At 44.2% G+C, this 25,159-nt stretch overlaps 1 protein-coding gene across 1 annotated transcript; it reads left to right on the top strand.

Moving 5' to 3' along the window:
* Positions 1–5,219: 5,219 nt before the first annotated feature.
* LOC309334049 (coagulation factor IX-like) lies at positions 5,220–21,235 on the top strand. The gene is made up of 8 exons (XM_081848234.1): positions 5,220–5,364; positions 11,487–11,650; positions 12,108–12,135; positions 13,964–14,077; positions 15,656–15,784; positions 17,164–17,336; positions 19,355–19,469; positions 20,567–21,235. Exons 1-8 carry the CDS (start codon positions 5,298–5,300, stop codon positions 21,109–21,111), a joined length of 1,335 nt encoding a protein of 444 aa, XP_081704360.1. The 5' UTR covers positions 5,220–5,297; the 3' UTR covers positions 21,112–21,235.
* The last annotated feature ends 3,924 nt before the right edge of the window (positions 21,236–25,159 follow it).

Consider the following 25,159-nt stretch of genomic DNA (forward strand, 5'->3'; position numbering starts at 1 on the left):
GTCACTTCTCTCCAAGAGTCAGCTCTTTCCAAATACAACTGCGTTTGCATCCACACACACAAACAACCCTGCTAAATTGCGACTGGGAGGGTTAGAGAATAATGATTGAGAGTACAAAACCTTTTAACCACAAACTGTGGTCCCAATCAAAATTTCCCTCTCCAACATTTGGGGCTGGAGAAAAGGGATTTCCCTGATTGTTACAAGTTACCTGTCAACACTTCTCCGATGAAAATAGGGATGTCCTATTCTTTTTTATTCATTATTATTATTATTATTATTATTATTATTATTATTATTACCCCACACATCTGACTGGGTTGCCCCAGCTACTCTGGGTGGCTTCCTACATATAGAAACATCATGAAACATTAAACATTAAAATTTTCCCTATACAGGGCTGCCTTCAGATTTTTAATAATAATACCAACAACAACAATATGTATACGCCGCCCATCTGGCTGGGTTTCCCCAGCCACTCTGCCCAGCTTCCAGCAGAATATAAAAATATAATAAAACATCAAATATTAAAAACCTTCCAATACCAGTTGTATAGTTCCTTATCTCCTTGGCTCGGGGATCACATAACTCCACACCCTCCAACATTTCTCCAATGAAAATAGGGATGTCCTAAGGAAAAGCAGGACATTCTGGAGTGAAATCAGAAACTGGGATGGATTCTGTAAATCTGGGACCATCCCTGGAAAATAGGGACACCTGGAGGGCCTGCAGGTCTGGAAGTGGAACCATTGTTCCACTTCCAGTTTATTTTTTTTTTATTTTTTTTTAAAATAATTTTTATTGGGTTTTTACATTTTATAACAACAGACACACACACAAAGACAAAGACAAACAAACACACAAATGCAATTACATACCCTAAGTTTCTTTACCCACTTTCATTGACTTCCCCCCACCCCCTCCTCTTACATCCCAATTCCAAAATTAATTCAGCAAGTTCTTACCTAACCTCTTAAAGATATTCACATTGCTTTTAAAAATTAAATTCTTTTGTTTATCTATATTCAACTATCCAATTCTCTTATAATCATTAATTTCTTTTTTTTTTAAGGTCGATCTAACTTCCCCTTCACAAATTTTCCCTTTATTATATTAATTATAGGTCACATTGACCAAGTAAAACAAAACATAACATTTTATAATTCTATTCTCTCCCCCCCCTGCCCCGGTTTCTGTCCCTTCCTAGACAAATGTCCAGAAAACAAACAAAAAATATTTCTAGCCCGGATTCCTCACGTCCGAGGCGTCTGATTCTCTGTCAGTCCCTCTCTGCCAACTATATTGGTAGTCCTCTTTGATGGTCCTAAGACCCCGAAGGAGTTCAGTCAGAGTCAGATCATATTTTCTTTCATTCAGAATATTGAAGAGTGTTTGCTGCGAAAGACCATCTAGTTTTCCATACTCAAGAGAAAAGTCCCAATCATATTGCTTTGTTCTTTCTAGTTTTAATATTCCAAGTACTCCAGGGGCTTCTCTCTTCTTCTTTCTCATCTTTCGCAGGTCTGTAATCCAGAGGTCTTCTTGCTCATACTCTAACGCTGCAGATTCCTGGTTGATATTTTCCACTTGTAGTGTCTGAACTCCTTCTTTTTTCTCTGTCAATTCCAAAGGCATCTCTTCCTGCTCAGCTGCAGAATTTTTATCATGCATCTCCTTTGTGCATTCAGCAGAGTTGTTTGTTTCAGGATTCAAGGTCATAAAAACTTTACTCAGAGCCATACTCTGCTCCTGCAGAATTCCCACGAGAAAGAACATTTTTTCTATCTCCGCCAGTAATTTTCCCTCTGCAGCCATTGTAATGTCGCTAATTCCCCCTAGGGGGCTTTCAGTTATTTAGTAGTCCTTTTCCAATAATCTGTTACTTTGTTATTATCAATACTTTGTTTCCAATCGCCTCAGTCCAAATGTATCAGCTTTAATTCCAAGAGTTATTAAATAGCAAAATTCTTTACTTTGTCCGCCCGTTTGACAGCTTCTTTGACAGCTGTCAAACTCCTTTCACTTCTTCCTCCGGGACCCAAATAGGACACTCCCGGGTTTTTTGGGGGGGATACACACAAAGTTCCAAATTCCCTTTCTCTCCAGCACAAAAATCTTGTTCTATCAAATTTGTGAGAAACTTTTAAATCATCAAAACAGTATTCAATCCGCCTTAATTCTCCGTTCCTTGCTTTGAAACGTCTATAAGTAGAGGGGGTGCGGACTTCCCTTTAACACATCCCCCGATCGTGCCGAATTCACAGGATAAAATTTTTAAAGTCCAAATTCCACTACTCACGGGTCCTTTGTTATCCAGTCCAAATTTTGGGAAGAAAGTCAGCGCTCTCCGGCCATGGCTTGCGGCTTCGCTCTACTGAGGTAGCGGTCTACTCTCAGCACCACGCCACTCTCCGTACCCTCTCCGCAGCCTTTAAAAAGGCTCTTCGTGGGTCGGGGAGGGCGCTTAAGGTGCCCACCGAGTCACCAAGTCCGCAGGCTTCCGCGCCTGCGGTTTCTGAGGGTCCCCGTGTCGCCGGCACGGCAAGACCCGTCCTCAGTAGAGCCGATTCCCTCCGGAGCTCGGAGGGAATCCGCCATTAGCCGTTCGCGCTAACCCGGAAGTCCTCGTTCCACTTCCAGTTTAAAGCAGAGCAACCAATGATTCGGTGCTGACACGTCAGGAGTGGGGAATCTTTTTCAGCCATTTTTCAAAACAATTCTGGGCACTTTTAGATAAAGACAAGGACAGTGTCCTAGTTGCTGTTTAATCATTAAAAATGTCTCTGTAGGAGGAAGTGAAAGTTGGGACTTGTCAGTGAATGCCAACTTGTTCCTCAAACTGTTTGCACAGAGTCTAGGGTTTCGTTTGCCTGTTTTTCTTTCCAGATGAGACAGTTACCAGCAGATTAAAACAAAATCTTGAGAATGCATTTGCTTTCAGGAAAAGAAATAGGATGGAACATTATTAGCTCTCCAGCAGAATGCACCATTTGTGATGAATTAATAATTGTATTTACTCATCTCATTGGGAATCTTTCAGGCATCCTGGGTTTATTCAACAAGGGAAGCTGCCTTTGAACAGAAGAGTTTCAAAGCCGTGTGTGTGTGTGTGTGTGTGTGTGTGTGTGTGTGTGTGTTTCAATTTAATTTTTGTAGAGCCAGGCAAGGATTATGGGTTTTTTTCCCTGATAGTTGCTTCCTGTAAATATTGGACAGGAGATGATGAAAGCTGGATTTGTGTTGTGAGTTCATCTGCAAGCCTAATTAAAAGAAAATAAGGAAGAGAGGAGGGAATGGTCTGTTCCCCTGAAGACAGACCCGCCTCCAGAGAACTTGGTTAAAAGAACTGGCCCAGCTCATTTGATGTGCTAATTTGCCCCAGGGCAAAAGAGGGGAACCTGGTGCCCTTCAGATGTTGTAGGATTGCCTGCAAGAAGCCCTAGCTTCAGTCCCTGACATAGGGCTGGGGGAGACACTTGCCTGAAACTCTGGAGAGCCATTGTAGTATTTATTGTCAGAGTCACCAATACTGAGCTAGATAGGCCAATAGTCCAACTTGGTATAAGGCAACTTCCTGTGTAAATTAAGGACTCAGCTAGATCTGTAAAGAAAAAGCGATTTACAGTGGTACCTCGGGTTACAGACTCCACTAACCCAGAAATAGTACCTCGGGTTAAGAACTTTGCTTCAGGATGAGAACAGAAATGTCGCGGGGTGGCAGCAGCGGGAGGCCCCATTAGCTAAAGTGATACCTCAGGTTAAGAACAGACCTCCAGAACGAATTACCGTATTTTTTGCTCTATAGGACGCACTTTTCCCCCTCCAAAATTAATGGGGCCTCCTGCTGCCGCCAGAGCACGATTTCTGTTCTCATCCTGAAGCAAAGTTCTTAACCCGAGGTACTATTTCTGGGAAAGCAGAGTCTGTAACCTGAAGCATCTGTAACCCGAGGTACCACTGTAGACACATTTGACTGGACTTAACCGTCCAGGGGTCCTTTACCTTTTTTACCTATAACATTGTGCCACCAGATGGCACTGTGGAGTCCCATTTTTCTCCACCTGTTTTCCCTGTTTAAATTTACGACACGTTTAATTGAAACATTTCTTTGATGCATCTAGATCCAGCCTAAGTATCCCTTTGATCAAAATGTTGAGAACTAGAATCTTACTTAAGGGATGGGCCATTGCTGAGTGGTAGGGCATCTGCTTTTCATGCAAAAGGTTCCAGCTTCAATCCCTGGCATTTCTGATGCAAGAGACTGAAACTCTAGACACCCACTGCCACTTAGGGTGGACAATGCTGTCCCAGACGGAGCAATAGTCTAATGTGGTATAAAGTGGTTCCTATGTTGCAACATTGGAACATGAGTAACGCAGGGCACGCACCATCGTTTTGAAATTTAATTAGCTGCCCTTTGACAATTATCAGTACAGACTAATGCAAATTAAGCCGGATCAGGATTGCTGGGCTGTGATCTATTGAAGCATGGAAGCTTTCCTTCTCATTTTGAAATACAAATCCCAGAAATGAGGACTGAGTTGGAGGAAGTTAAATGTTTTATTAGATACTACAACAAACAGCCAAAATGGAAAATTAATATGCTTGTTTCCATTATTGCAAAGGTTTCTTGAACAATTGTTTGTTGGAGAAGGTTATTGTGGATATTGGTTCTATCTGTTTGCATCCAACAAATTATTTGCTTCCCTTGTTTTCTCACATTTGCATATCCACATATACAGAAAACAAATAATAATTATGACTCCTGCAAAAGTGGTTAAACAATCCCTCTTGCCATGGAACTCTGGGAGCAGTAGTTCTCTAGGGGGGGAATCATGGTCTCTTAACAGCTCTGAGCAGCCTTAACAAACTGCAGTTCCCATGATTCTCTGGGCAAAACCATGGCTATTTAAAGTGGTATGATACTACTTTGATGGTCTGGTATGGTTGTGGCCTTAGTCATTCCCCCACCTCCCCAATTTTCCTCTCATAATCTGACACCCTAAACTGTAGTTTACTTAACTTGTGCATAAATCGGCACCACCTGGAAATATTCATTCAGGGACCGTAAAGTAATAAATGAACTGAGGGTTGAGCACAAAATGAAATAACTTTTTACACAGGGGCAACCATTTCAGAAATGTCCTGAAATGTCTATCCAGCGACCTAAAATTTAAATATGACCTTGGAGTCAAGCCAAAATCAAAACAAATATGTACTTGCACTTCGGACCCCTAAACCAAGAGACTTCCCAGTCCACAATTCATTAGCAAACCAGCCGTGGTGCTTTTAAGAAGATGGCAATCAGCTTCTTCACCCTTGCTGCCTGTCTCCTAGGATGCCTCCTCTACGCTGAATGTGAAGGTTAGTTCATTTTAAAGCTATCTGGCCACCTGTGCTTCTTCTGACTTGAAATGAGAAAGGAGCTCTGGCATCGGATAGGGGACAAAACATTTACAAGCAGCATGAAATCTTTAAAATCCTAGCTTCTAAAGAAAACTCAGCCGCCAGAGGAGTATCATGCAGGACCCAATTTTCATTAACAGCTAGAGCAAGCAAACAGAGTCAGCAAGCAAAGGCACAGGGGCCAGGTGCACCCTACCTACCCACTTAAAATGTCCACTAGCACCTTAAGAGACCAACTAAGTTTGTTCTGGGTATAAGCTTTTGTGTGCATGCACACAAACATGCTACTGGACTATTTATTTATTTATTTATTTATTTATTTATTTATTTAGACTGCATCAGACCAACACAGCTACCCAACTGAATCTGATATGAGTTGGGCAGTCAGGCAGAGGAAGTTCTTGCACAATCTTAACCCCCTTCAATAGCACAGAACAGGGACTGAAGTTGTTATCTGTACACATTTCATCAGAAGTAACTCCCACTCTGCTGCATAGGGTTTCTTCCCAGGTCCGAAGAATAGATATTTCTAATCTAATGTGGTCTTTGTCTCTATTAGAGTACGGATTTAAAATTGACCCACTTGCGGGGCAGATATGCAAGGAAGAAGGAAGCAGCTCCATTAAACTTGAGGTCATAGATAAGGTGTAGACTAATAATAATGAAGAACAACGAACTCTGAGAGCCAGTGTAGTCTAGCGTCAGATTAGGACCTGGGAGACCAGGGTTCCAATCCCAACTCTGCCAGGAAGTTCAGTTTGTGACCCTGGGCCTATCACTGCCTATCAGCCTTACCCACCTCACGGGGTTGTTGTTGGGATTAAATGAGGAGGAGGAGGAAGAAGAAAACCATGTACACCACCCTGAGCTCCTTGGAGGAAAGAAGGGACCATGAGGGTCATCTAGTCCAACCCCTGCAATGCAGGAATCTTTTGCCCAACGTGGAGCTTGAACCCACAACCCTGAGTCTTATGCTCCACTGCCTGAGCTACCCCAGGAGACATTGCCATCAATCAATAAAATAATTTTGATGTTGGAGTATGAAGCCAAATGGGTATTTTTTATTTTTTTAAAAAAGGAATATCTGCAGGGAGTCCTCATTAAATCAGCCTTCATAATATCAGCTTGTTGCCCCCCTGATGATTTGGACTGCAACTCCCCTCCCATGCTAGCTGGGGCTGATGGGGATTGTAGTTCAAAACATCTGGGCAGCGCAGGAGGTTGAGAAAGGCTCTGATCAAATGGATATTTTGTGTGGGTTAAAAAATTGGGATCACCTTAAAATCTTGGGTTCCATGAGCTACATAGGAACCTGTCTTCTACAGAATCAGACCATAGGTCCATTTAACAGCAGCTCTCCAGGGTTTAAGACAGGGGGTTCTCTGTTCTACCTGGAATTACATTGACATCAAAATGTCAGCCCGTCTTTCCCCTCTATTTTCCCTTTCTGGAGTAAATCTGGTAAATTAAAACAAGATTTGAAAAACCCTTGTTGTCAGCAACCCATTTGCACCAGGAAGGTCCCTTGGAACAGAGTAAAAAAATATGCACATTAGATTTAATGATTAAATGCTTCCTTTTCCATTCATTTAAGGATGTGTCTGTGGCTGCATAATGCAAACTAGAAACGCGATCCAGCCAAAGTTAGGAATTTCAGAGTAGCCTTGTTTTTGATGAGGAGAGTTGAGCCCCTGTTCGCTGCAGTCAGCAGGACTAAAGAGCATATAACTGGCTCTACAGAGTGTGCTTCCGTTTTGGCAAATAAGCCATGGGTGGCAATCGGAAGTTTAATTATGACCTTAAGTCAGAGCATGGGATAAAAAATGGACCCCAAAAGCATTGTCAGTCTGACGTCAGCTTCGCATCTGTCTTTGGAATACTCCAGGTCTACACTTTATAATCTTGGCATTTGTTGCTCATGAGATGCAGCATAATGTAAGATCTACATTTTACACGATGCATTTCAGTAGTACAAAACTCACAACTTCATTCTGCACTTGGGTTAATATCTGCAGGACAATCTTATCTTGGTGGAAGAGCAAATGCTTTACTTTAGAGGAACAGCTGCAGTTCAGAGGCAGAGCACCTGCTTTGCATGCAGAAGGCCTCATGTTCAGTCTCTGGCATCTCTGGGTAGGGCTGGAAAAAGATTTCTGCATGAACCACAGAGGGATAATAACAGCACCTGTAGACAATGTTGTGAATATGTATATGAATATGTATCAAACTTTATTTCGATCATAGACTAGCATAAGATAAAACATATGGATAAACTGAACGCGTAAGACTTAAAACAGGTAAAGGATAAAAACTTGTAATTAAGATGTGATTACATCATACATGGGACGTGGGTGGCGCTGTGGGTTAAACCACAGAGCCTAGGACTTGCCGATCAGAAGGTTGGCGGTTCGAATCCCCGTGACGGGGTGAGCTTCCGTTGCTCGGTCCCTGCTCCTGCCAACCTAGAAGTTCAAAAGCACGTCAAAGTCCAAGTAGATAAAAAGGTACCGCTCCAGCGGGAAGGTAAACAGTGTTTCTGTGCGCTGCTCTGGTTTGCCAGAAGTGGCTTAGTCATGCTGGCCACATGACCTGGAAGCTGCACACCGGCTCCCTTGGCCAATAAAGCAAGATGAGTGCCGCAACCCCAGAGTCGGCCACGACTGGACCGAATGGTCAGCGGTCCCTTTACCTTTATATCATACATACTTTAAAAGATAGAAACAAGGACAAACAGTTATATGCAAGTATAAGGGTGAGAGCGTGAAGGAGCACAGGTCTTGCATCTGGGGTCTAGTTTGTGGCACAAAAGATCCTAGTTTCGCTTCAGAAAGTATAATATTTCACTGTTCTAGCTTAAATCAGCACTTTATTCAGAATCATAAGGGTTGGGGGGGAACGTTTGTGCATAGTTAAACTGTGGACCTCATTCCCACAGGATGTAGTAGTAGTAGTAGTAGTAGTAGTAGTAGTAATAATAATAATAATAATAATAATAATAATAATAATAAATTATTTATACCCCACCCTCCCCAGCTCAGGGCAGCTAACACCAAATATAAAATACAGTTTAAAAAACAAACAAAAAACAACTGATTAAAATACAGCTTAAAATGCAGCCTTGTTTTACTGGCGGCCCATAAATCAAGACCATAAGGGGAGGAAACATCAAATATTCACCAGGGCCAGCTATCCATGTTGGTCCTACAAGGGCCAGCAAAGAGCGGAGGGAATATTTATATACAGGATCCCATATAAGGGGTTCCATCAAAAAAAAGAAAGAGGGAGTCAATCAATCAATCAATCAAACCTTTATTGCATTAGCATACATCCATAGCAGGATAAAAAAATAAAATAAAAAATAAAAATAAAAATGCTAGAGACAAACAACCAAACAAAATTCAAAGCGATATTACTGCGAATGTATATAAAGCATATAATGGCCCCAAAATAGGCTCGGGACATTAGGTTAAAAAGGTAATAAAAGAATTAAGACAGGTCCAGGTCTAGGACACACTACCCCGTCAGAGTAGCCCTGAGTTTCAAGGCCTGCACTATAAAGATTGCCACCCCATGTGTAACTTGGGGATTTGCGTCCACAAGAAGCGATTTCAAACAGTCTTCCTTAGATGTGATGGTGGACAGGATCAAGAGGAGGAGCTTAGTTCTTATTAGCTCATAAATAGGGCAGTAGAAAAAGAAATGTATGAAGTCCTCTACTTCATTCATTGTGCATGGACATAGATGCTGAGTAATAGGGGTCTTAGAGTAAATCCCCTGCAGGAAGGCCATGGGTATAGAATGGAAACGGGCCACGGTAAACGCTCTTCTCAAATTGGGCTCCGTCAGGTCTATCAAGTAGTTGGCAAGTGATCTTACCACTTTCACTTTAGGGAGCCACATGGAGAGGCGAGCTGGGGTGGACTGTGCCCGGTCCATGGCCTCGTCTCTAGTAAGAATCCCGGCCCGGATTTTATGTTGATCCCAAGCTGACAGCGTGTCCAGATCTGGGAGGGAGTAGCGTGCAGTAATAGTCTCCATGGCCTTGGACCATTTATTGCTGTGAGACAAGTTAAAAAGGCTTGCCTGGCTAAAAGGGAACCTGGGGCTTTGATTAATTTACAATAAAAACTAATAATTCTAATGTGGGCTCTCGCAACAATGGAGGGGAGGCCCAGTTCTGTTCTTAACTGTGCAGCAACCGAGCCCTTGGGGAGACCCAGTACCTTTCGTGCAAAGGAGTTTTGTAGAATCTCGAGCCGTTGTAGTGTTTTTAAATTCCACCCCCAGATTTCAACCCCATACAGTAACATCGGGAGGACTTTGCTGATAAATGCTTTTCTGATTGGTGGAACCAACTGGCCGCCTTTTGCATAGAAGAATTTCTCCAAAGGAAAGAGGGAGTTAGACTGCGTCCAGACCAAAGGCCTGGCGGAATAGCTCCGTCTTGCAGGTCCTGCAGAAAGATGTCAAATCCTGCAGGGCCCTGGTCTCCTGCAACAGAGCTTTCCACCAGGTCTGGGCCAGTGCTGAAAAGGCCTTTGCCCTGGTTGAGGCCAATCTAACCTCCTTGAGGCCCGGGACCTCCAAAGTGTTGTTATTTATGGACCGTAAGGTCCTCCGCGGGGCATACCAGGAGAGGCAGTCCTGTAGGTATGAGGCCCTAGTGATGATGGCCACCAACTCGGATGGCTTTAAAAGAGGATTTTAAGAGAGGGTGGCTTTTAAAAGAGGATTGAATAAATTCATGGACAGGCATGCCACCTTGCCACTGTGATTGAGGGGGCCGGGCGACGTCATGCATTCACACTGCGGGGTGCGAGGACATGTCATGCGGACGCCCCATGGCTTGCATGCTTAGCACAAGCATAACCCACAGCATGTGGGCACGGACACTGCTGAACTTTGAGGGGGCCTGGCATGCCTGCTCATGGAGGATAAAGCTATCAGTTGCTACAAGCCATGAAGGCTGTGTTCCGCCTCTACGATCAGAGGCAGTAATGCTTCTGAATTTAGCTGCTATTTTCCAAAAGAGGCATCTGGTTGGCCACTGTGAGAACAGAATGCAGGACTAGATGGGCCATTGGCCTGATACAGCTGGACTCTTCTTATATACTTATAAAGCAGTAGTTCTCATACTTTTTTTTTCTCTGGGCCAGACTGTCATGATAAAAATTTGCTCACGCCACACTGATTTTTTAAAAAAATTAATAAGAACTACATTGGAAAAGGGACACAGGTGGTGCTGTGGGTTAAACCACAGAATCTAGGACTTGCCGATCAGAAGGTCGGTGGTTCAAATCCCCGCGATGGGGTGAGCTCCCGTTGCTTGGTCCCTGCTCCTGCCAACCTAGCAGTTCGAAAGCACGGCAAAGTGCAAGTAGATAAATAGGTACTACTCTGGTGGGAAGGTAAACGGCCTTTCTGTGTGCTGCTCTGGTTCGCCAGAAGCGGCTTAGTCATGCTGGCCACATGACCCGGAATCTGTACGCCGGCTCCCCCAGCCAATAAAGCGAGATGAGCGCCACAACCCCAGAGTCGGTCACGACTGGACCTAATGGTCAGGGGTCCCTTTACCTTTACATTGGAAAACAAAACAAAAAAGCTCCTAGAAGTGCTTGATTAATAACATAGAACACAACTACAGTGGTACCTCGGTTTAAGAACAGTCCTGTTTAAGAACGATTCAGTTTACAAATTCCATAAAACCGTAAGTAGTGTCCTGGTTTGCGAACTTTACCTCGGTCTAAGAACAGAATCCGAATGGTGGAAGGGCACCTGCTGCGGGAGGCCTCATTAGGGAAAGCTCGCCTCGGTTTAAGAACGGTTAAGAACAGACTGGATTAGGTTTGTAAACCGAAGTACCACTGTACTTTAGAATGTGATAATGGGACATCCCAGGTTCGATTCCCAGCATGGCCTGGTAGTGCTGGGAATACAGGGCTGGAGCAGCACCAGTGATGCAATGGAGAGGGCAGGGAGGCCCCCTCCCCCTCATGCAACTCCGAGGGACAGGGTGTTGGTGGTGGACAACATTGGTAGCAGCCTTCTCAGTGGATTTCTAATTTCTTTTCATGTTTAAGTTTTTGTTGACAAGAATGAGGCAAATGCTCTACTGCACCGACATAAGAGGCACAATACTGGCTTACTGGAAGAAATTCTGCAAGGAAACCTTGAGCGTGAATGTATTGAGGAAGTATGTGATTATGAGGAAGCAAGAGAAGTCTTTGAAGACGACTTGCAAACGGTAATTGTGAGATCTCAAATGCTGGTCACTGAGTGCTTTGGCGAATGAGCAGGTGGGTGGGTGGGAATATTAGCAATCTTCTTTACTAAACGCAACTAGGACCACATCCACAGCAGGCACTTGAAGCACCAGGACAGCCCCTCAACAGTCATGGCTTTCCCCCAAAGCATTCTGGGAACTGTGGTTTGGGAAGGGTGCTGAGAGTTGTTAGGAGGCTCCTGTTCCCCTCCCAGAGCTCCAGTTCCCAGAATTCCCTGGAAGAGGGACTGATTGTTAAACTACTCTGGGACATATTTCAGAACAGATGGGCAGTGCTGACCTATGGTGTGAACCTGCCAAAATGCTTGTGAAATGCCTGGATGTCAATACTAAAGTAATACAAATGTTCTATAAACCTGTTTGCTGTTTCTCTGCCTGCATTTACCATTGAGGTTAATGTTAATAATTTTTCTTCTAGATCAGATTTTGGAATACATACGCTTATGGTAAGCAGTATCTTTTTGTCTGACTTTGGTTACCTTCGCCAACCCAGCTACCTTCACCCACCAATTGCCTTCACTAGCCAGATGGTTTGGACACCAACTTCCATCAGTCGCAGCTGGCATGGTGTGGGGCCAATGAGTTTTTTGGTCCACAGTTTCTGGAGCGAACCAGGCTATCACAGGCTGCCACAATATTCTGCGTTCATCAAATAGCAGCCCACAGACCACTGAACTGTTCTATCTATTACATGGAAGAAGCTTGGGTCTTTAATATTACACTGAATATCATCACACTGGATAGCATCACACTGGATTTCAACAATGATAGCTACACTTCCATGGATTTGCTTTGAACTATTTTTGACAATAGGTGGAGACAGCAAAGACTGACGCATACGCAACCACTCATCCCTTGAACAGTGGCGGAAGGAAGGGGTGCAGTGGGTATAGGCCGCCCTGGGTGTCGTCACTGAGGGGGATGACAAAAATATGAGTTTTTAAAAATTGGCCTCATGAAACTTTTAGTTCAGTCAAGAAACTTAATGAAATGCAGCTGGCACTGGGCGCCACACCGCGGGAGCCGGCATTTACCAGGGGGCCTGCAGCATGCCTGAGCCATACGATATGATACGATACGATAATCTTTATTGTCATTGTCCCATACAGAACAACAAAATTGGGCGGGGCGGGGGGGAATCTACCTAAGACATTCAAAACCAACAAGCCTGCTATCCCAGCTATCCCAACTTAGTTAGCTCCCAAAAAAACTCTGATACCCCATTTTTAAAATACAATACACTCCCATAGAGACGCCTTACACTGCATTTAAAACTAAAATCACATTTGGATAGAAAGTGTTTCTCAGGCGGCTAGTCCTAGTCTTTATAACCCTGTACCTTCTTCCAGAAGGCAGAAGCTGAAAGAGATCATTTCCAGGGTGTGCACTATCCTGCGCTATTTCTGCAGCTTTCTTATAGCACCTGGAAGCATAGATTTGATCCAAGGTGGGAAGAGTGCACTCTCCTGGGAGTGATGTGGTGGCTTGGGCGCCTGCAGGCTCTGTGCTGCCTGAAACAGCAGCATGGGGCTTGCATCTCCCCGCTGCCTCTCCCTCAGCTGAGGGGCGGCGACGGAGAGGCTTCACGCAACTCACCCCGCCCCCATGGGTGGCTCGTGCCGCACTGGGCACCTAAGCAGCTAGCTACGCCACTGCCCTTGAAACTATAAGGGTTCATAGACTCTGTTTCTGCTAGATTCCTCCATTGATGTCCCTTTTCCCCAGATTTGTTTACCAGAGCAGAGGTTCCTTTGATTAATGAGAAGTTTAAGCCCATCACTAAACCATAATTTAGCATGACATGAGTGAAGCAGCTTGAACCTAGAGCTCTTATGCTCTCCTCTCTTCTCCTTCGAAGAGGAGGGGACTGGAAGAATCTGCTTGCTGGTTTAAACTGACCAGAGTTTCTCATTGCATCCAAACAAGAAATGACAATTAGTTTAAACTCTGCTTTGCTGAAAAAAGCCAGATACTAAACCACAGTTTGATTTCTGACTTGTTTTTAATAATAAGGCATCATTTAAGCCAACCACAGCTATCTCTTTTTTTGGATGTGACATTAAACCATAGCTAGCATTAAGCAGGGAGTGCACACTTCCAATGTCCTCCTTGCAGTGGGGCTGGAGGAGAAGGGGGGGGCATGCTGCTCCTGACTCACTGCCCTGCGTTTTCTTTTATCTTTTGCTTCTGCGGTAAAATGCATTGATAGCCATTTGTAGATCACAATATGACTCATGAATTAGTTACAGTTACAATTGAATCTTTATTTCCAAGGTGGCGAGGGATGCAAGTCAAGGCCATGCATGAATGGTGGAACATGTCAATGCAAACCCAATGACTACCAATGTCTGTGCCTAGATGGATATGAAGGAAGGAACTGTGAGATTGGTATGTTAATGGGGAATGGGTGCTCAGTTGCCTGGAACCACTAAATAACCACTGAGCCTCTTGGGCTTGCTGATCAGAAGGTTGGCGGTTGGAATCTGCACAATAGAGTGAGCTCCCGTTGCTCTGTCCCAGCTCCTGCCAACCTAGCTGTTCGAAAGCACGCCAGTGCAAGTAGATAAATAGGTACCGCTCTGGCAGGAAGGTAAACGGTGTTTCCATGCACTCTGGTTTCCGTCATGGTGTTCCGTTGTGCCAGAAGCGGTTTAGTCATGCTGGCCACATGACCCAGAAAACTGTGGACAAACGCCGGCTCCTTCGGTCTGAAAGCAAGATGAGCACCGCATCCCCATAGTTGCCTTTGACTGGACCTAACCGTCCAGAGGTCCTTTACCTTTACCTTTACCTTTGATGATGATGATGATGATGATGATGATGATGATAATAATAATAATAATAATAATAATAATAATAATAATAATAATAATGGCAACCTAAACAAGTTAAGGTGTTCTTTTTTAAGTTGGGCTGTTACAACACACTAAAAAGTGAACAGCAATGCTAAAAGGTGGACCTCTCCCGGGTGGCTGTTTCATATTTGAAGTGCCACAAGGAGGAATTGTTCTGCATGCTCCAAAGCCGAGTATTTAGGAACACTGAAAACGACAGGTGCTTCGGTTGCAAGAGAATGGTGTGCAAGTTCTTCTATGCATAATGGAACTTAAAACAACAACGTACAGTAAGCCATTCCAAAAGAAGTTATTGGAGCATTCCAAATCATTTGCCCATGTACCGGCACAGAGAAGAGTAGATCCATCTGAAAGGCAATACATGGCTATCTGCACTGATCATTTTTCAATGCATCCCTAATTATTATCATTGTATAATTATAAGATTATTGTATAGTCTTAGAATATGGTATAATCTTAGAAGGGGGTGTGGCTCTGAGGGGCAGGGTGTGACTATCACAAAGGGACCCTACGCTTCTGAATTTGCTGCTATACTACAGGCTGTGGATCTGTGCCAATGATGTCATCAGCATAAGACAATTTTTTAGATCTCAATGATATGATGATGCAATAAAGTTGAGGAGGAGTGGGGTGTTCTTTTGCAGTAAGGGTCTGATCCAGTACCTATGATACCTGTAAACTGTGGTTTTAGACCTTACTGACTCAATCTGAATTCCCACAATCTTGAGTTATCAAAGTCTCTTAAAGCATTGTCCACAAATAAAGTGTTTGCTCTTCTGATGTTGTTGGACTCCAACTCCCATCGGCTACGCTGGCCAGAGGTGATGAGTTCCACAGTGCCTTGAGGGCACCACACTGACTAGCCCTAAATTACAGGGTTGTGAGGTTAAAATTGAGGAGGAGGAACCATGTATGTTGCCTTGAGCCAACAGAATGAAATGCAAGTTTTAAATGGAGATCATGAGATTACCATGCCAGTGTGAACCAGATCAAAAATGTGGTTGATTTGGGGGCATCCTTGTTGCACCTGTTTCATGCCACAAGTATGGTCTTGTATTTTGGCAAGTTTCAAGCAAATTTCAATTTAATTTCAACCCCCCCCCCCAATCAGACCTTACATGCTCAGCGAAGAATGGAGGTTGCAAGCAGATATGTGAGAATGGCCCTACAGGGAAGGCAGTCTGTTCCTGTGCTCCTGGGTACAGACTGATGGAAGACCAGAAGAGCTGTGAACCAACAGGTAAAAGATTTGAGCACTGTTTAGTAATGTTTGACCTATGAATCTTCTATCCTTTTAGCAGAATAAAACTCCAAACCTGGTGGGAACAGGTTCCATTGAAATAAAAGGTTCTTCCCTCCCAGGTGAGGGATTTGTTTGCAGACTATCCAAATCTGGGTGGAATGGGTACTAGCCAATAGTTACCTGCAGTTGTCATACCAGAAGGTTTGCTAGTCAGTTGCATCTGGGATGGGATGGGATGGGGTGGGATGGGGGGGGAGGCTTTACTTTTTCCTGCCTCTTCATGAAGTGCTAAAGAAGCCTTAAAAAAACAAGTGAGAAGTCAGGGGGGGTGTTTCTTAGATCTCAGGCTGATGTACTATTTTGCTATTAATTATATTTTTGTCTTGGTATGTGAAATATACTCGGAGTCGAGAGTGGATTCCATGCTCTTTATTCAGCTCATAGTGGTGAGGAGGAAAAATGGAAGTTCCCCCACAATATCAGCTTTATATACATTATTTACACAATGGGCTGCATGTGATTGGCTAATTCTGGGATTCTCCTGTAGGCCAATCAGGTTGTGGATTCACTTCCACCTGGAGCTGGATTGGGTGGCTCCTGCGGACCAATCATACTACTGCATTGTTCTAGAACCAATCAGACTGCTGCATTCTGAATCCTATTGTTCTAGGACCAATCAGACTGCTGCATTTTGGATCCTATTCAACTCAGTACATAACAGTATGTTTATCATTAAACTTTAGTATGAATTGCTAGTGGGTTGCTCAGTCTTGGTGGTATGCAGTATACTGTAATGTGAGACAGCCTGTGGTAATGTTGAGTCTGTGCTTATTTTAAATCTTGCTGATACGTTCCAACTGCAATGTGCTGCAATGGATTTCCTTACTACTGGATTATTTTCCGGCATTGTTGTGAGCTGCTTTGGTTCATAGCTGCATGGTAGAACACCTGTCTTGCATTCAGTAGGTGCCAGCTTCAATCTCTGGTATATCCTACTATGTCTCAGTCAGTGGAGGTGACTGAGTGAACCCAATGGACAAATGGAGAAAGCCCTAGCTCGGTGGCAGAACACCTGTGATGCATGCAAAAGTCCTATGTCCGTTCCCGATCGTGTCCCAGGAGTGCTGGAAATGCCTCCTGTCTTAATTCCTGGAGTGCCGTTGCCAGTCAATATGGACCTGATCCAATGGTCCAATTTGACACAAAGCACCTTGTTAAGTTTATGGCTTACCCTTGAAAAGGGGACACACGAGTGATCCGATGATGCTTGCAGCAGCAGCCTCACATCAAGGAAAGGCTAATCAAATTCTGGCAGGTGCGCTTGTGCACCGGAGCCTACTTTCCAGCACATGAGTGATTTTGTAGTTTCTCCACAGTGCCCTTTCCATGCGGGAGGATTGGAGCCCCAGAGGCAGCGAAGAACAGAAGCAGCAATGCTACCAGTGACCCCAGGGACGTGTCTGTCAATAAAGCCCAGATTGCTCTTGTGGAACCAACGCCTCCCAGGCCAATCAGCACAAACAGCAAGAAGGGGGAAGTTCCATGGCAGGTAATGCAACAAGAGTTCGCTGTTTTGTAAATGTGGTAGCTATAGAAGGCCCCCATCAGTCAATCTACAGGAGAACCGTTCCCTCTAGTTAAAGGGGTGGGAAACATTTTTCAGTCTTAGGGACACATTCCCTTCTGGGCAATCGTCTGGGAACCACATGACAAGGGTAAAAGGAGTTTGGATTACTGCAATGCATTATACATGGGGCTGCCCCTGAAGACAGTTCGGAAACTTCAGCTGGTGCAGAATTCAATTGCTCACCAGAACAAGACAGTTTGAGCATATAATGTCAATCCTGACACAACTGCACTGGTTGCCAGTTAGTTTCCAGGCCAAATTCAAAGTACTGGTGCTCACTTGTAAAGCCTTAAACAAATCAGGACTCCTATGCCACAAGGACCACCTCTCTCTATATGAACCAGCCCAGACCCTGAGATCATTCTCTGAAGCCCTTCTTCGTATGCCTCTTCCCTGAGAGGTCTGGAGGGTGGCAACATGAGAACAGGCCTTTTCTGCAGTGGCTCCCCATCTGTGGAATGCTTTCCCCAAGGAGGTTCAGCTAGTGCCTTCATTATACACATTTAGATGCCAGACAAAACATTACCCAGGCCTTTGGCCATTAAATACTCTATGGTGTGTTAAAGTTGTGAGGTGAGGGAGACTGATACTATGATTATTATTTTATTATTATGCTATTACTATGCTTTTTATTTTTGCTTTAATTATGCTCCATGAAATGTGTTCTTAATGTTGTACACCACCCTGGGACCTTTTGATAAAGGGTGGTATAGAAATTGAAATCCAAGTTAGTGCCTATGTAAGACCAGTTGAATTTTTCAACTTTCAAATTCCAAAAATGATGGGTGCTAAAAAGTTGTAACATGACTGTAATGGTTGTAAGGGGTTACTTGTGCGTAAATTGCCTTCAGTTTAGTCAGTTTGTTTGCTCAACCATGTTTAGGGTTAGAGCTCGCCCTCCGTGACCTGTTAGTCACCTGCAGAATCCGTCAGTGGGCGTTTCTTGAACCTCTTCCAGCATAAAAGCTGTTTGACCCCAAGTCTCCTCCTATGTTCCCTGCGCGGAACGCGTCTGCGCAAGTGAGGGGAAGGCAGGGGCGTGCCAGCGCTCTCTCCTCTAGATTTGGGTGAAGGGTCTTGGAGCCCTGTCACCAATTCCTCCATCTCCCTCTCTTCTCTACTGGTGTTATGCTGAATTCCTTCCCCCCTGCTGGTCCCCTCTCCGGCATCGCTCTGGAGCCCTGCCTCCGCCTCTCGCTCTGCTCGCTCTGATGTCAGTTCCCTGACAATGACTTTGGAATTCAAAGGTTATTTTGGTTAAATTAATATAATTTAGTTTTGCCTGGCAAGTAAAATGTGTGTAAAATTGCATAGAAATCATTAAAATGATTGCCAAATACTTGCAGTAAATTGTTGCTGTTGTTTAGCATTACCTGACATTTTCAGAAGGTCAGATTAAAATTCTTTGGTTTTCTGAAAGCAGTTTATGTGCTTCTTCCTCAAATGTAGACTTGCCCAGTCACAAAAATAACAGCAGAATTGAATTCCTCACACCCAAAAATGTATTTTTCAGACACCTCACTGAAGAAATTGGCAAAAATTAAGTTTCCCTACCTAAAATGACATAACCTACCATCACAGCCTCTTGCGGGAGAGAATTCTACATTTTAACTAAATTGCTTCACTTTACTGCCAGGCAAATCTGCATAGGATTGTATCCTGAAACATTCACTCAAGCCTTCCTGATTCTTCATTTCTATGCATGTAGGCATAAGTAAATACACTTTACCTGCTACTGTATTTCTCTCTGTTGTTGTTTTTTTCAGTCTTTTGTTTGGGTTCTCTTCCATTTCTTCTTTGATAAATTTCAGCGTGCTGCTGCACCATCCAGCCTTTGCTGCCCTCTAGAGGCAGCTGCCATTAACACTACCATTGGGCTGTAACTGCATATGTACTTTAAGGGGTCGATCCTGATCTCATACTGTTTCCTTCGCTCGCAGGTTTATATGCTCAGCTACGAGAGAAAAGAACTGTGTGGAGGCACAATCATCAATGAGAAGTGGATTGCCACCGCAGCACACTGCATCGGGTATGGGCTACACACTGTTGTGGCAGGTAAGTGATAAAACAACTTTGAGGTGTGGCTGGAATTACCTTTGGCTTCATTTTTGCCTAGAGTCTCAGGAGGGCTGGTAGAATGATAAAGCTGGATACAGGTTTATTAGGGGCCTTATTCTGTTCCTAGACTTTGGGGTGGGGTGGGGTGGAGAGAATGCCATTGAGCACGTACAAAGTACTTTCCCTTTCCATGGGATCATTATTTATGTCCATCTATTTATTTTCCTTTAACAAAGTTAATGTGCCATTTGATTGTAAGACAACCTCTAAGCAGCCCATAAAAATCTAAACAAAACATCTAAATTGTTGATAAGAAACAGATAACTTAAAATATTCAAAAGACAATCAAACTTGAACCAATAGCTTCAAGTTACAAGAAATGAGATTCTGACTAAACATACAGGGGGAAAAACTTCTGACAGTAAGAGATGCTCAACAGTGGAACTGTCTACTTCAGAAAGTGGTGGAGGCTTTTAAGCAGAGGTTGGGTGTCCATCTGTCATGGGTGCTTTAGCTAAGATTTGCAGGGGGCTGGACTGGATGACCCTCAGGGTCCCTTCCAACTCTCCTATTCTATGATCCTAATCAACAGTAGCTGAAAAGAAATAAGTATCTTAGATTATAAATATGTTGCATCCAGTCCATTAGCCTGAGGCTGATTTACTGAAGAACAGAATTAATATATCCATACTCTCCAGTTGCTTGAAAACAAAGAACTCACACAACCAAGATGGATGCCCACAGATTAGCATATACACAGACCTGTAATCGCATCTTTTTCATGTGACTGAGCCAGCAGATATGCAGTCCTGTGATACAGCCACTCTAATGATTAACCTGTTAGGCTGCTCTTCAACAGAAATATACATGCAATGCTTCACAGTTCGACACAGACACGACACATTGTAGAGTTATTTTTCCCATTTCAGTGTATATTGTATACTTAACACTGGTGCCTTGAGTTCAGTGCTGGACTCGTTGCTTTAATCTAACACAGCCTGGAGCATGCTGTGTTGACAACTAAGTGTAAGTCCAGAATGCCAAATTTCCCATTTAAAGAACCTATGTGTATCCAATGGCTCTTTTTTCATCAGGTGAGCACAATACGGATGCTTTCGACCACACTGAACAACAACGTCGGGTGGTGAGGGCGATTCGCTACCCCGCATACAACACTACCCACAGGTACCATAATGACATTGCACTTCTCGAGCTGGATTCACCGCTGGAGCTGAACTATTACGTCACCCCGATTTGCATCGCAGGCGAGAAGTTCACAAACAGCCTTCTGCAGCATGGATCAGGCATGGCGAGCGGTTGGTGGAGGCCAAAGGACCAACGAAAAAGAGCCAGTGTTCTCCAGGTTCTGAAGGTGCACCGTGTTGACCAGAGCACTTGTCAGAGGGATGGCGAGTCTACCCTCTTGCCAAACATGTTCTGTGCTGGTGTCTCTGCCACAGCTAAGAGAACACACCAGGGAGGCAGTGGCGGCCCTTATGCCACAGATGTAGAAGGCACCTGGTTTCTAACAGCCATAGCCAGCTGCTGGGAAGAATGTACATTGAAGGGCGATTATGATGTCTACACTGAAGTTGCAGACTACATTCAGTGGATAAGAAACACAACAAAGCTTGCATAATTAAGCCAGGGGCTAGATGTCTTCAGTTCCTTAAAATAATCATCTCATGGTAGTGTAAGTTGGGGGGGGGTATACTCATCCTAAGGTATTGTTCTGAATTTGTTTTGTAGAATTAAAAACAAAGAAGCAAGCCCAGCAGCACAAATCTGAAAACGGTTTGCATAGGAATTGTTGTCCAGAACAGTATGGAAAGGTAAAAGGCAGTAGAAGGCCAATATTTAGTATCATAAGCCACACCAGATTCAGCTCACAACCCGTTTTTCAAAAGTATCTCACCAGGTTGTTATGATTGTAAAACAAAGCTCTGTAAAGTACTTTGGGAACTTAGCATTTTAATGCACTTACTATGCTATCAGCACTTGGTGCATTTATTATGTGTATCAGAATGAAGTGCCATAAAACCACAAATAAATTACCGCATTAAAAACAGCACCATTTTGAATTCAAAACGTCACAAAACTGGGACACAACATGGGACAAAAAGTTCAGTGTGTATGTGTGTGAGAGACTCTTTCAACGGATAGATTTAACACATATTTACAAATATGCTAACAGTATAGTTTATATTTCAAAGTGAGAGGAAATTTTTTTTGGTGTAGTTTGGAGTACCATAGTGTTATGAGTTGATGGGCAGCGGAGTCGGCTGAATGCCAAGACCCTTCTAATTCCTGGATCCGGCAAGTGTTTAAATCTAGAAGTTGGAAGCTGGAAGCAGGCCGGGAAGCCAGAGAGACAGAGCCATGCCTGATTTCTGTTAGAATCCAAGGCTGTGGATTCTACCCAACATCCTCCCCTCACTGCCCCATCATAGCCTCAGGTTGTACATAAAGGTAAAGGGACCCCTGACCATTAGGTCCAGTCGTGACCGACTCTGGGGTTGCATTACTCATAAGTCCACGAGGCTCAGCAGTTTTGACCACAGTGCCACCCGCGTCCCAGGTTGTACATATGTATGTGTAAATAAACCATATATTATAGGGAAACCACAGTCTCTACTGTACCTCATTCCACAGGAAACATGAAGCCTGGGTAAGTGCTTGAAACCCATGGAAATTTGCAGCTGTTTGGTATTGGGGTGTGGGATTTGTATGTCCTGGAGGGGGACCTGTGACCAAGATGTGCCAGAGCTGAAGGAGGAACAGCAACACTCCTTGAGCAGTTCAACTCCAGAAATAGATGAAGCAGTGAAGCCAGCAAGACATGGGGCGGCTTGAGCACATGATCCAGCGACAGTTTGCTGAGGTGAAGCAGCTGCAAACAGAGTGTGTGAAAGGCTTCCTTGGACTCCATGCAAGTTGAGGGCCCTGCTACAGGGGGTTGAGAGTGACCCAGGAACCAGCTGCAAGGCACCCAGATGGAAGGGGTGGCCGAAGAGATCCATAATGTGGGTGGGCAGCTAAGGTAGCTGAAAACAAGGTGGGGAGCCACATTGGGGAAATGTAAGGTGGCTAGAGCTGAGAGGCTGCTTCTGATTGATTTTTCCACTCCCTGGGAGCCTGTTGTGGAAGAGGGGTGTGTGGGAGAAATTGTAGGTGTGTGTGAACATGCAAGAGGAAGAGCCAGTGCCTGAGGAATTGGCAGTGGAGGAAAACATGCAGGAAAATTCAGACACCTGTGTGCAGGCACCGGGGGAGCAGCCGGTGTCTGCTGAATTGAGTGAGATGAAACCCTCCAATGGGAATGTAAAGCTTTTAAAAGTCTTAAGATTGCAATCCTAGACCTGTCTACTCAGAAGTAAACCCAATGGAGCTTTCTCCCAGGTAAACAGATATAGGATTGCATTCTAAGACAGTACATTCAGGTTTGCAGAACCAGGCAGCTTCATCAGTAAAACTGCATGCAGATCTAGCAAGATGAGATTAAAAGGCTAAAATACTGTTGCACCCCCACTCTCTGAGCAGTGTGAGATTCCAGGGGTTCCAGGCGCTTACCCAGGGTTTGTGCTTCCTTCAGAATGAAGTACAGCAGAGGCTGTGGTCATTAAAATATATGATTTATTTACACACGTATACAATCTGAGCCTATGATGGGAGGGTTCATGGCAATAACACTCCAAGATGGTCTTGCTTCTCCCATAGCCACAACCTTATTGTCAAACAGAAATCAGGCATGGCTCTAACCCTCTCCCTTCCCAGCCTGCTACTTCCAGCTACTTCCAGCCTTTGTCTTTCTAACTACCACTGAGTTAAGGAAGGAGGGTCCACCCATTTGTTTTCTGGCACTGAACCACTTCCTTTGTTTCCTTAATAGCCCATAATTAGGCCATTACCTTACCAGGAAGCTAGCCTGGCTATTCTAGGAACTAAAATCTTTCCTTAGATTTTTAACAATTGCTGTACCCAGGAATTAGAAGGGTCCTGGCATACAGACTGCTCTTTCCCCACCCAACTCATAACACTATGTTGTGTGTATTCTGGTTGCCTAGACAAAGTATTTAGGTGTGAAATTTATTTATTTTAAGTGAACCCTACCTCTTTTTAAAGTGTGTGTGTGTGTGTGTGTGAGAGAGAGAGAGAGAGAGAGAGAGAGAGAGAGAGAGAGAGAGAGCCATATTATTATTATTAGGACATGGCTATCTTTTAAAACTGTTGGAAGCCAAATATTTGGCGCCTGATAGCATACCATCATTCAAGCTATAATGGATTCAAGGTATCATTTTCTTGTTGAGTGGTATAATAATACTGTTGAACTAATACATTAGAAGAGCTTCAGAAGCCATTGGCAATTTAGCATTTGTAGATGCATAATGTACCCTGCAATCAGATGGCAGCTTCGCTTTAGCTCAATAAGTGTCTGCTACAACATCACCACCCAAAATAAACACTCATGTTCTTTTGCAAGCTTTGCAGTAAAACTGTGGTTCAACAGCCAAGAATGATCATTTAAAAGAGTTCCAGCTCTCCTACAGAAACAAAACTCCAGACTTCGGGGACCATTTCAGTAATCTAAGGGTCACCAACCTGGTGCCCGTGAAGCCTCTGAGCCCCGAGCGCCTCACCCCCACTCCCTTGCCCCCTTGACCATGAAAAGCTGAGGGTGCTTGACATTTTCTCCCTTGAAAAATACACAGAGGTGAAGGAGGAAGTTGTTAGTTTCATTTTTAATGTCGCAGTCTAGTCCAGTAACATATTCCATAGAGAAAGTTCCATAGCCACAGATAACTCTGAGTGGACAGCTTGCCCTGATGGAGGTTTGGAGCTGACCAATCCCTTTTAAGCCTCTGTTCTCAGGCAGTCTCTCCACCACCTTGTGACTAACTATACAGTGGTACCTCGGGTTACATACGCTTCAGGTTACATACACTTCAGGTTACAGACTCCACTAACCCAGAAATAGTGCTTCAGGTTAAGAACTTTGCTTCAGGATGAGAACAGAAATTGTGATCCAGCGGCACGGTGGCAGCAGGAGGCCCCATTAGCTAAAGTGGTGCTTCAGGTTAAGAACAGTTTCAGGTTAAGAACGGACCTCGGAACAAATTAAGTACTCAACCCAAGGTACCACTGTACATTCTTAAAGGACCAATCCTCTGGCCTGGTACACTTCCTTCAGTGCTGGGCTGGTAAGGTCTTGATGGGGGGTGTTCCTCGGGAGAAGGTGCTCATGAAGGTCCACGCTCTGTCCTTACAGATGCAGAAGGTCAGTAGAGGCTGGACCATTAGGGCAGTTGGGACACAGTACACTGCCCCAGCAACCTCAAATCTGCCCTCAGCCAGTGTCCTCCTGATTACCTTCTTGCTTGTATCCAAGTCCAGCCGTTGTGCTGGCTGCCAGCTTCCTCCTCCTCCTCAACCTCAGTGTTGCCCTTATAGAACTCAGCAGCAAGGAGGATGGGAACAAAACTAGACTACTGTTGGCCTCCCTGCTTTCTGCCCTCCCATTGGACATCAGCCATCACTGCAGGAGGCTCTTTGGGGGGCTCATGTTCATCAGCTTCAGCTCCTGTTCCACCAGCAGACTCACAGCCCTGCACCTGGTCTCATTCCTTGGGTGGATCTAAACACAGGGAAAAACACACACTATAAATAAGTTATAAATCAAATCGTTATAA

Source organism: Podarcis erhardii, assembly GCF_964252035.2.
Source record: "Podarcis erhardii genome assembly, chromosome: Z".
Classification (NCBI taxonomy): domain Eukaryota; kingdom Metazoa; phylum Chordata; class Lepidosauria; order Squamata; family Lacertidae; genus Podarcis; species Podarcis erhardii.

What these genes read in the sequence shown, in the direction of transcription:
- LOC309334049 (XM_081848234.1), top strand. Translation starts at nt 5,298, where the DNA reads ATGGCAATCAGCTTCTTCACCCTTGCTGCCTGTCTCCTAGGATGCCTC. An exon ending in TTGGAATACATACGCTTATG is followed by an intron (nt 12,136 to 13,963) that starts GTAAGCAGTATC and finishes TTTATTTCCAAG; the next exon opens with GTGGCGAGGGATGCAAGTCA. An exon ending in AGGGGGAAGTTCCATGGCAG is followed by an intron (nt 17,337 to 19,354) that starts GTAATGCAACAA and finishes CTTCGCTCGCAG; the next exon opens with GTTTATATGCTCAGCTACGA.